Genomic DNA, 12,102 nt, shown 5'->3' with positions numbered 1-12,102 from the left:
GTGTGTGTGTGTGTGTGTGTGTGTGTGTGTGTGTGTGTGTGTGTGTGTGTGTGTGTGTGTGTGTGTGTGTGTGTGTGTGTGTGTGTGTGTGTGTAAGGACAGACTGTGCGCCTGTGTATGTGAAAATTAATTGTGAAATGAAATGTAGTAGCAATTTTACAAGATGGTGGTGTTGTGGTGGTGACACTAGCAGCAACAGCACCGAAAGAAGTAGTAGTAGTAGTAGTAGTAGTAGTAGTAGTAGTAGTAAGTTGTTGTTGTTGTTGTTGTTGTTGTTGTTGTTGTTGTTGTTGTTGTTGCTGTTGTTGTTGTTGTTGTTGTTGTTGTTGTTGTTGCTGTTGTTGTTGTTGTTGTTGTTGTTGTTGTTGTTGTTGTTGCTGCTGTTGTTGCTGCTGTTGGTGTGACAGTAGTAGTTGTAATGCCAGTTTTAACACTGTTGATTCTGATGTTAGAGACAGTAATTTTAATAACAACAACACTAATAGCAATAACAAATATAGTAATGATGAAAATAATAATAATAATAATAATAATAATAATAATAATAATAATAATAATAATAATAATAATAATAATGATAATAATAATAATAATAACAATAATGGTAATCATAACATCACAGCCAAAACCAACACCAATAATATTAATTTCATCATGCGAGCAAAAAGTCCAACACCTGATGATATTTCTCCCCGAATCAAGCAGGCCGGTCTTTACTTTCTAACAGCTATTCATGCGTTACGTTCAACAATACAGAATGAAAAGAAACACGAATTAAACTTTAAAGAAACACCACCTTTCCCTCTAATGCAATTGATCACACCTGCTTATCAGACACGTGGCCACTCGTTTATTCCTTCTTACAAATTTCGAGAATATCAGGTAGTTTCCAGCTATCCTAACCTTAGATAACCTAAATATATGAACAATGGTGGCAGGTATTGAGTTTCCAGCGATAAAAAAAAAAAAAAAACAAGTTGGCTTTTTCTTGTCAACAGATTATTTTGAGGCTTTATTTTCAGATTTTCTTGTGTTCATTTGTTCAATCGGACCACGAAAACTTCATTAAAAACATCACTCGTCTTTTTTTTTCTATATCTATATCAACTAATCATTCCACCAATCACCACGCTTATCTCTTACCTTCTCTTAATTCATCAGTCACTCACTTCACTTCACCCACGCATACAAATAAAAATAACTGGAAACATGAAAAAAAGAAAAGAAAATAATAATAATCGCCGGAGCTCAACAGTCGCACCACATTTTCGTCAAACAGAGCCATAGAAAACGCGGCGAAAACAACAAACACCATCACATCTGAGGGAGGGACGGAAGGGGGGACTGGAAAAAAAAGAGAAAAAAAGTTGGCGTCCCCGAATAGAAAAATATTGGACACTTTGTCTCCGTGACTGGAGGCTAAAAGGTGTTCGTATGGCGGCGGGAAAATACGTGGAATGCTGTGAAATACGGCAACACGTGGAGGTGTGAGAGTACAGATTAATAAAGGCCAGCGTGAGAGAGAGAGAGAGAGAGAGAGAGAGAGAGAGAGAGAGAGAGAGAGAGAGAGAGAGACTGTGTATGTATGTATATGTTGCAAACAGTCGAAGAAAATTACATACGAGCATAATAAACTGTATAAAGAGCGACAGGCATGCAAAGAGAGATGAATGTCGGGGAAAAATAATATTAAAATATAGCATAATAAAGACACAACAAGAGTAACAACTCCCCACCGCGACAACAACAAAATAATTTATCCTTACGACACAAGTTATTCAATTGTGCCTTTCACCACCACCATCACCACCACCACCATCACCACCAACACTACTGACACTGTTCCCGCGGCTCACACCACCACCACCACCACCACCACTGACGCTTTAGTGAATGCATTTATCAACAAACAGGACAGTGATAACAACCAAGGATGATATTACTAAATTTTTTTCACAGTACATTTTCATTTTTTTTTTTTTTTCCTTTGTATAAGTAACTAGACATTTCTTGGCGAGCGGTTTAGTGTGCCGTGAAGATTGTAGTGCCAGATCCATATGAAAGGGTAATGAAACTGACGTGAATCTACATAAGATAAAAAGAAAAATACAAAAATAAAATACATGGAAGATTCGAAAAGCTTCTGTATTTCTTTTCCTTAACTACGATTTCTATACCATTTTTTTTTTCAAATTCATCATATTCAACAATCTTTTTCTTTTTCCAATTTAAGACATGAACAAATTAGTGACAACTCTCGGACTGGAAAATATAAACAATTTCTCCCGAAAGAGTGCGGGCCGTGACAGAGTGGGTCCCGCCTTTGGTCCTCCCTTAATGAAGCACCGGGTATGAAGCGCCGCCTCTCGCCTTGTTCTTCTTCATTAACTACATCTTTACCGCACGGATGATGGCATAACCCGCGTCCCTCCAGCCAGTGATGTTAATGTTACATAATAAATGCATAAGACTAAATTACATACTCGGCTTCCTCCTCCTCTTGGTCCTCACCTTCCCTAATGAGTTCCTTGTTAGCTATGTGCTTCCTTATTCCTTTTCTGAGCTACATATTCCATACCTCACCTCGATATTGTCTCCTTCCTCCCCGCGCCTCTCCTGCTCTTGTTAGCTGTGTTCTTTATTCCCTCTTTGAACTAAATATTCTTTCTCTTTCCCTTTTATACTTCAATACTGTATATTCCCTTTCCTCCTCTCATGTCCTTTCCTATTTCCTAGTCTGCTTCTTTCTCCCCGATAACAACTGTGCTTTCTACGTACTAACCCCATTCAGACCATCTATTTCTTTGTTTTCTTTCTCTACCGAAATCTTTTTCTATTGAATTCTTAATCTCCAGTTCGCCATCAGATTCTCATTTCCTTCCAGTCTTTCTTCATTTTCTTGTCCAACACGTCATTTTCACTTCCCCGCAACCCGTTTCTGACCAACTCTTCTCTTTCCCACTTTGAAATATACACAAGACAAGCACACTGACGAAAGAACAACCACGTACGGCCTTTGTGCTCTCACTGTCAGATCTACTTGCCTCTCTCATTCACTCACCCCCATCCTGCTTAACGTTTTCCCTCACTTCCAAAGGCTCTGATCTGGTGACAGTCTATCAGCTATCAGGTTTTGTTAGGAGATTGCCAGTGGATCAGAGGATTGAGGGAACACGCAAAGTACTGTGGAAGTGAGTGCGGTTGGCTAATCTTCTGACTAACTGTAGTATATACATGCCGCCATCACCACCACCACCACCACCACTATCCCCACCAAAAGTATAACATTGCAGGTTTTGGGGTATTCTTACGAAAGACGCCCATGAAAAGAATTGCGTAAAGGTTTGTTTTACATTGTTAGATAAATTTCAGATGGTTTTTCGAGCAACGGACCTGAGCACAGTGGAATGCTTACTGAAGAGGCTGCGCAGTGTATTAAAAGGAAAGGGAGGTGTAATATTCAAGGGGACGAGGTTAGCGAGTAGGTGGTGATAGTCTGAGGATGTCAATAGTAACAGCATTAGTATTAGTAATAGTGTTAGAAGTAGCGTGGTAGTAGCAGTAACAAAAGCAGCAGCAGCTATAATTTAGTAGTGTTGTTGTTGTTGTTGGTGGTGGTGGTGGTGGTGGTGGTGGTGGTGAGGTGGGGAGTGTTGGGGTGGTGGTAGCAGGAGCAGGAGCAGGAGCAGCAGCAGGAGCAGGACCAGTACAAAGTTTCATTACTCCTCCACTTAAAAAGATTATCCAGTGCAGCGAGTGTGATGAATCTCCTCCTCCTCCTCCTCCTCCTCCTCTTCCTCCTCCTCCTCCTCCTCCTCCTCCTCCTCCTCCTCGTGGGAAAATTGCAGGAAACGTGACACTCCTTTCCTCCGTCACTCAACATCATAATAATAATAAAAAATAAATAACAATAATAATATCAATAATAATAACAACAACAACAATAATAATAATAATAATAATAATAATAATAATAATAATAATAATAATAATAATAATAATAATAATAAAAATAATAATAATAATGGTAATAATAATAATAATAATGAAGGGGGAGGGGAAGGGGAACACAGATGTAAGGAGTTGAGTTTATTTCCCTACCGGTTTCGCCTACAGCTTCTTCAAGGAAACTGTTTCCCTTCACCTCCCTCCAGCTTATCCGAATATCTGTACAAATAATAACAATAATAATAATAATAATAATAATAATAATAATAATAATAATAATAATAATAATAATAATAATGATAATAATAATAATAATAATAATAATAATAATAATAATAATAATAATAATAATAATAATAATAATAATAATAATAATAATAATAATAATAATAATAATAATAATAACAACAACAACAACAACAACAACAACAACAACAATGCAGTCATCCTGCAGTGCGGCGCCAGCAGGCCAGCGCAGGACACGAGTGCACCACGACATATAAACTTATCACAGGAAGGTGATCCGATACGGCCCCGGCGAGGTTCAGGCGGCAGACACACGGGCGAATCCCACAAAGCCTGGGCAATAAGTGTGTATACCATGCTGACGTCACCCCGACACCCTCCCCCTCACACCCGCAAAGATTTATCGCAGGCAGGGGAATGAGATGCTACATCATCGTTTTATTCACCTTAATTTCCTCTATGATAAGCCCGTCCGCCTGCTTCCTAAAGTGTATTCTTAATGCTTCCTGAGGCTACCTAGAGGTCACCAAGACCTTCTTCCTACTGGCGGAGTGCGTACCCTCCTCGACGCCCTCAGCTCTGCCGCAGCAGGGAATGCATGCCCCATGCCCAGGCACTTCCATCTCCTCTGCTGGGCCACCGCTCTCTGGTCTGCAGCTCTGTATTTGCCGTGCTCACCTCGGGGCCTCTGTGAGCGTGTCGCCGGCGTCATCAGCATGCTCACCGCGGGGCCCCAGTGTGCTCGCCGACACGGCCTCGGTACGTGTGCCAGGGAGCCTCAGTACCCCGGTATGGGGCCAATCTCTGCCTGCTGAAGCACCCTGTCATCCGTCCCGCGAGGCTCTCACCAAGCGTGTGCCCGATGCCCGCCACGCCTGCTGCTGCACCCCTGCCGGCCCGCCCCACCAGCCTCAGCAGTATATCAGCGCGGGACCTTGATGCAAGACCTAGCCCATCCCGGTGCGGGGCCTCATTATGTTTGTCGCTCGATTCTCAATATACTTGCCTGAGGCGCTTCAATTAGCATGCTGCGGGGCTTCATTATGCTTGCCGCCAGGCCTCACAACTCAGACTGAGCCGTGTCGCAGAAATACAAGCCGCCTGGAGAGTAATGGCTAGCGACGCAGCAGCGCCTGTATCAAATTTTAGTGTGCAAAATGATGAGTCTTAACTGCAGGAGGCACAGCAGGTGGCAGTAAAGGCTATCTCCTGCAGGCGTGGTGGCCGGCTCGTGGTCTCTCTTATTGTCAGGCGCTAAACAACGATTCGTGGGCCTGTGGCGACGAAGAGAAGGATAGGGAAGACAAGGAAGGCCTCAACCGGCAACCTGCCCCTGGCGTTACGAGGCGCTGCCGTGCACCCCGTTACTCATGCTAATTGACTCCTGAATAAGCTACTCAGCGTTGTTTTACATATGTTTATCAAGATGCCCACCGCCTCCTGCGACGCTGCCTCCTAAACTAATGAAAATCGGAAGCGTCGGGTAGAGGCAAGGGTGAGGGGGCGGTGGCAGAGTGGTGGTGGTGGTCTCCGGGGCAAGCAGCGGCAGGACGAGACGTTCACTCCCCGGGCTCACAATCAAGCACCGCCATTATCTTGCCTTATACCATAACGGTGATCACTGCCCTGACAAATGACGCTCCTGATTCTCACGTACCTATGCTAATTTATAAGAGCAGTAATAACAGACGCAGGATTCCCGGACTCCCGATGGCGGGCGATAAACCAAGACCCATTTTTTCTTATTTTGATAATTTCTTTCGGAGTTTCATTTTATCTTTACGTGACGTCTACCCAGCAACGTGCGGCGGGGCAGCTGGAACTCTGGGGAGAGAGAGAGGAGGGGAAGGGAGTGGAAGGGAGGGGAGGAAAGCCTGGGAGGAAGACGGGGGGAGGAAGGGGTTTGTCCATGATGACGGTTGTGGTTGTGTAGTGGTAATGGTGGTGGTGGTGGGGGTGGCGGTAGTAGAGGGTGTGATGTGAATGCAAGAACAGGATATGGTTGTGGTGGTGGTGATTACAGTAATAGTTATGGTGGCTGTGTTGGTGATGGTGGAAGCGGTGGTAGAAGTGGTGTTGATGGTTGTGTTGTTATTTTGGGTGGTGGTGGTGGTGGTGGTGGTGGTGGTGGTGGTGGTGGTGGTGGTGGTGGTGGTGGTGGTGGTGGTGGTGGTGGTGGTGGTGGTGAAGGTTGTGGTGGTAGTAGTGGTGGATGCAACATAGCGCATCTCCCGAGTGGTTACCGAGTGTGTGGTCGGGCAGGTGCTGGACGCTGCACCTTGACAACACTTAGCCAAAGAGAAAAAAAAAGAAAAGTAAAAAAAAAAGAGGAGAGAAAGCAATTTTGATAATCTTAATATCTTGGGTCACTTCCTCCTCTAGGCTCTCAGGGTCTGAATTTCCGACTCAGAACGAATGGGGACGCGTCAAACCTTCTTTATGTCTGTATCATTACCATCATTATTTGTCGGATGCCTCAGAGTCTTATTGCTCGATATTCTTTAATATTCAGAGGTCAGCCGAGAAGGGGAATGAGGGGGACGGGGCGAGGAGGCCAGGGAAGGACGAGGGGGAGAGGATGGAGGGAGCGGGTCAGTGAAACAGCCTGTGGTGTGTTGCTCTTCTATTCGCTCGCCCGCGGCGCCTCCGTCTCCCAGCCAGAACGTCAGCCGCCTCCCCCTCCCTTCCCGCCTGCCTCGCCTCCTCCCTCGCACCACCTGAATCTATTAATTACAATAACATTACAACCCTATATGTTGGGCTCGTCACGTCCGGCCGGGTCCTGGCAGGTCACGGACGGGTAGGACTTGTAGTTAATATTCCCCGAGTCGTGCCGGATGGGGGCACGCCGCACCTGCCGGCTGACGGGCTGGCTGCAGGCCGGGAGTGTCGCGTCGCGTCGGCTGATTAGCTTCCCGGTCACAGCGGAGGAATGTAACTTGCGGTTATGTAAAATTGCCTTGATATCCGTAAGTGCAATTGAGTTCTGAAATCCGAGCGTGTTATTCCTTTGTTGTCTTCCTCCCCTCGCGCCACCCCCACCCCCTCCTCCCTTCCCAACAGCCACTCACTGCACCCGCCAGCCACCCCGCCAGCCAGCCAGCCAGCAATGCAGCCATGCAGCCAACCAGCGAGCTAACCATCCATCCATCCAGCCAGCCAGCCAGTTCACCATGCAGCCACCCAATCAACAGCCAGCCAGCCAGCAAGAACAAAGTCACATGCAGCTGGAGAGGAGTAGCCGAGAAGTGACCGCACCGCCACCCATACGACCACCGGCCGGCAGGCCAGTCACACAGTCACACATGGAATCAGCAAGTCAGGTTACCAAACAACCTTTCGCGTATTCCGCCGGGCGCAGGACCCCCACCAGCCGATCATCAGGAGGGTCAAGTGTCCGGCGTCATTTTTTCCCGTAACACTAAATAACCTACAAGGCGGCCAGCGGTCCTAGTAAGGCGACCACTCATCTTGCCCGCCAGTCAGCTGACAAGTCAGTCAATCACGTAACGCGAGGCAAGAAAGCTAATTTACTAAGCAGTCAACCCGCCAACAAGCCAGGCCAGCGGGGAACAAAAAAGCCGCACTCGCCTGACGCTAAGGAGACTTTACGTTCCCGCGCAGAAAACGCTAAGAATCAGGAAGGCCAAGAACCCGTAATAACTTAAAGCCGCAAAGAAAGCCGAAGAATGGCGGTACGATTAGAAAACTTGGTCGTGACAGTTACACGGGTCTTGATAGTTTCAGGGGCGGGGCGAGGCAAGGCGAGGGCAGGCGAAGGCTGGCGAGGGCGGGCGAGGGAGGGCGAAGACGAACTGGGGCTCCAATCGAAAATAAGGAACGAAAACCAGAGGGGAGCTGCCCGTGTCTCCTCCCTCCAGCCCCTCTTCACAAACTCCAACAAACTTTGAAACTATCTGAAAGTGGCATGTACACTCGCATCCCAGGTGGAGAGAGAGAGAGAGAGAGAGAGAGAGAGAGAGAGAGAGAGAGAGAGAGAGAGAGAGAGAGAGAGAGAGAGAGAGAGAGAGAGAGAGAGAGATACAAGATCGTTTATACGTTTCTTGCCCCAACGCACGTGAGGGCTAACCGCCAACACACACCTCCTGCCACCAGCCACAGCTCCCCTCCACTGCACACCTCACGCGGGTGTGTTGCGTAGCGGGTCTCTTCCTTCAGGCACATTCTCCACCTCGCCACCGCCGCCGCCACCGCCACCGCCGCCGCCTCGTCTCCTCCGTCCCCTGCAGCTCCCCGGGCCACCTCCACACCCAGGGATGGTCAAGAAACTCCCGCAGAGGGGCGGTGATGCTGGGGACACTGCAAGGAGGGCGAAGCAGATGGGGATAGCGAGGGGCGGTGCGGATGAGCTCACACCTGCATGCACTAATTAACTTGGTACGTGACCCCATCTGGTGCGGTGAGAGCCTAGCAAGTAGCAGGTGGAGAGAGACTCAGGTGACTCAGGCGCAGGTGACCCCATTAAAGGGAAACTGAACACCTGTCAAGGGCCATGTATCCAAAAAGGCGGGACAAACAAAACACTTAAGGGCACCTTCGCGCGGTGCATGATCAACACCTTACAAGAGATAATAAGGTGTTCGTTTTTTGCCGCTCGCTTATCTCGCCTGTTTATCGTCCTGAACATGCCTTTAATACATCGCCAGGTTTGTATTACACCAACCACATGTTTCAGATTCCTGCGATTCATTAGCAGCGGAACACAAGAGTTACTTGTGCGGCAGAGGTAGTTGTACTCGTAGTAGCAGTCGTGGTAATGGTAGTGGTGGGAGGATGGGGTAGTAGTGATGGTAGTTGCAGTGGTGGTAGTAGTAGTAGTAGTAGTAGTAGTAGTAGTAGTAGTAGTAGTAGTAACTATAATAATAATGATAATGATAATGATAATAATAATAATAATAATAATAATAATAATAATAATAAGAGTGTCGCTTAGTATGGGTGGCGCGCCTGGACGGGGGAGGCGCAGGGTTCTGTCGCGCCTATTTATGCAAACTCGCCAGAAAAACACACCGACAAAAACCTCGCGAGTGGTGTGCAGCGGGGCGGCGGCGGCGGCGGCCAGGGTCCCCGGCGGCTACACGCGGACCAACAAATTCCTGCACATAAAACCGCGAGCCTGGAGGAGTCTCATGAGCCGCAGCAAGACAGGCGAGACAGGAGACGCTCTCGACCTCCCTCAGCGACGCCTTCCCTCCCTCAGTGAGCCGAAGAAGAGGAGCGAGAAGTCACCATGCCACTGAGATGTCCCGACGCCTGAGTGATGGTCCCGTCAGGCTGGACCAAGGCCTCATCTATTGATATACATGTTTTCCTTGTTGCTCCAGAAGTGTGGATGGTGCCAAGGTGACCTCCAGACAGCGGCCACGTGGCTTTCAGAGGCTGGCCAGGTGTGCGGCAGGTAATGTCCTACTTGCATTGTGATAGATTCTGACTTCCGGGTGGTTCCAGTGTGGCCTTCCCAGGTTTCAGGGAAAGCTTCATAGTCTCGGATATTTTCATGAAGCTAGTGGCTGATATGCTATTTCTTGTGGTGGCCAGATGACTTCCAGATGCCGAGATTGTTCTTAGGATACTTTGTAATCCTGCAGTAGAGATGACTTTCAAATTTCAACAAGATTTCTTTGAGTTCTTTGTGTTCAGATAATAATATAGAAAAATTCATTGGAATCCTTGAGGCGTGGTGGTAGTGGCGTATACTAGACATCCTGGAGCTCTGGAAGGACTGAAGACACTAGGAGGGATAAAGGGAAACTGGAAGGAGTTGAAGGGATGGTGTTTGGTAATGGTGCGTGTGTGCGTGGAGCGAACAGAATGGAGGCCTTGACTGGAGAAAACAAATGAAGGTGACAGGCTGACGAGACTTAAGGGGAAGGAGATGAGAAGAAAGAGGCTGGATCGGATGACATTCTGGGATTCGGTGATGGGGAACGGAAGCAGTGCCGATTTTTTTTTTCCAAACTCCGCAGGATGTTTTATTTCATTTTATGGCCCGTAAGTCTGCGGCGCGAGGTTCGTTGTCTTCCGTAATGGCAGCGTTTTCTTCCGTCTCCTGGCGTGGAATCTCCTCCTCACCTCCCCCCAAACTTGTATAATTGCTCGTTACAAAGGCAAGTTTTCCTATTATATTCCGGCTGAAGCTGCGACAAGATTGCGATCCTGGCGAAGGCGACGCAGAGGGAGAAGAAGGGAGTTGCTGAAAGGAGATAAGTATACTGATAGAGAGAAGGTGGAGTGGAGGAAGATGGAAGTTAAGGAAGGAAGGAGACAAAGTAGTGAATGGAGGAATGGTGACGTAGAAGGAGAGAGAGAGAGAGAGAGAGAGAGAGAGAGAGAGAGAGAGAGAGAGAGAGAGAGAGAGAGAGAGAGAGAGAGAGAGAGAGAGAGAGAGAGAGAGTATAAGGAAGGAAGGAAGCCTAAAATAAAACAATAAGTGCCAAAGGGAGGAAGAGTGGGTGCGGAGAGCAAAGAAGTAGAGTAGCAAGAGTGAAGGATAGAAAAGGCAGTGTTTCCATCCTGTCCTTCAAAAGTAAAAAGTAAATCATTAAATAAATAAAAAGAATACTCACAAAGCTAACCTATCCTGTGTCCCTTTCTTTCCCGTCCCTTTCCCTCTCCCTCTCCCTCTCTACCCTCCTCTTACTTTTTTCCATCATTACCTCTCGATCGCCATATTCAGCCTCAGATTCCACTCATAAACAAAGACCTACAGCGTTCCCTATTCCAAGAGTGAGTAAGGTGGTCAGTCTATTCCAGGTTACCCTAGCAATACTTCATCTCAATTACCATACCCTTCAGTAGACCATTAATCCTTCACCATCACAGCATACTGAAAAAAAGATCAGAATTGCTTTTAGTCATAGGTAAAAAAGTCTCTCTCTCTCTCTCTCTCTCTCTCTCTCTCTCTCTCTCTCTCTCTCTCTCTCTCACCCAGGAGCCAGCTGGTTTCCCTCCAAAGCAATTGACTCCCTAAAATATTTCGATCACGGCGATATTATGCGGAGATTCATCACTTTAAGGAGGCAGTCTCGAGATGAAGTGTTGATGAGGGGAGGAGGGAAAGCGTGGCGCGCCGCAGACCACCTGAGGGAGCCACAAGATTTCTGGTAAATAAGGTACGTAATATTTTATCTTATCTTATGTATTTATTTTTCTTCCTCCGCCTTTCAAGACCAGGAATTCTCTCCTCGCTGGTGACAAACTGCGCTGTTTTTCGGCCGGCGTTTGGATCTGAAGGAATTTAGTGGGATTTTTCTTTTCTTTTTCTTATATGTTTATTTTCATTCATTCCCTTCTCTTCTCTCCCTCTCAACGGGTCTTTCTTTCCACCCCCTCTTTCTACTAATTTTCTTCCTCAGTCAGCAGGTAATTCTTCCTTTATCTTCATCCTTTACTTTCAACCTTCCTTCTACCTCAATCTTCATCTTCTACTACTACTCGTCCTCATCCTCGTCCTCCTCCTCGTCCTCCTCCTCCTTCTCTTACTTCTCTTTTCAGTAGGTGAGGAAATCCTAATATTTAACCAAGTAATTAACCCTAACTCTCCTCCTCCTCCTCCTCCTCCTCCTCCTCCTCTTCCTCCTCCTCCTCCAACTCCTCTTCCTTAATCCGTTCTTCCTTCGCTAATGTACTACGATCGAGCACGTTTTCTTTCCCTTCTTCCTTCTACAGTACCTCTCTCTCTCTCTCTCTCTCTCTCTCTCTCTCTCTCTCTCTCTCTCTCTCTCTCTCTCTCTCTCTTTCTAAAACACTAAGCCTATATAAATAAATAAGAAAAAATGACAAAACAGCACCAATGACAATAACACTCGTAAGAACACACTTGGAAGAGACGTCGAGAAGGTGCAAGGCAAGGCAAGACAAGGCAGGTGTGTCTGGAGGGGTGTGTCA

General features: G+C 46.8%; 1 protein-coding gene across 1 annotated transcript in view; it reads left to right on the top strand.

Moving 5' to 3' along the window:
• The first annotated feature begins 7,367 nt into the window (after positions 1–7,367).
• Positions 7,368–12,102, top strand: part of LOC123499884 (ena/VASP-like protein) — an 18,742-nt gene continuing 14,007 nt past the window's right edge. Inside the window, exons 1-5 of the mRNA XM_045248418.1 lie at positions 7,368–7,512; positions 8,374–8,553; positions 8,891–8,941; positions 9,216–9,414; positions 9,540–9,602. Of these exons, the coding sequence (XP_045104353.1) occupies positions 7,368–7,512; positions 8,374–8,553; positions 8,891–8,941; positions 9,216–9,414; positions 9,540–9,602 (638 nt within the window). The remainder of the gene's footprint in view (positions 7,513–8,373; positions 8,554–8,890; positions 8,942–9,215; positions 9,415–9,539; positions 9,603–12,102) is intronic.

Source organism: Portunus trituberculatus, chromosome 50, assembly GCF_017591435.1.
Source record: "Portunus trituberculatus isolate SZX2019 chromosome 50, ASM1759143v1, whole genome shotgun sequence".
In the NCBI taxonomy this organism is placed as follows: domain Eukaryota; kingdom Metazoa; phylum Arthropoda; class Malacostraca; order Decapoda; family Portunidae; genus Portunus; species Portunus trituberculatus.
The sequence above is the reverse complement of the archived record's forward strand: the minus strand, read 5'-3'. Positions and strand labels throughout refer to the sequence as shown.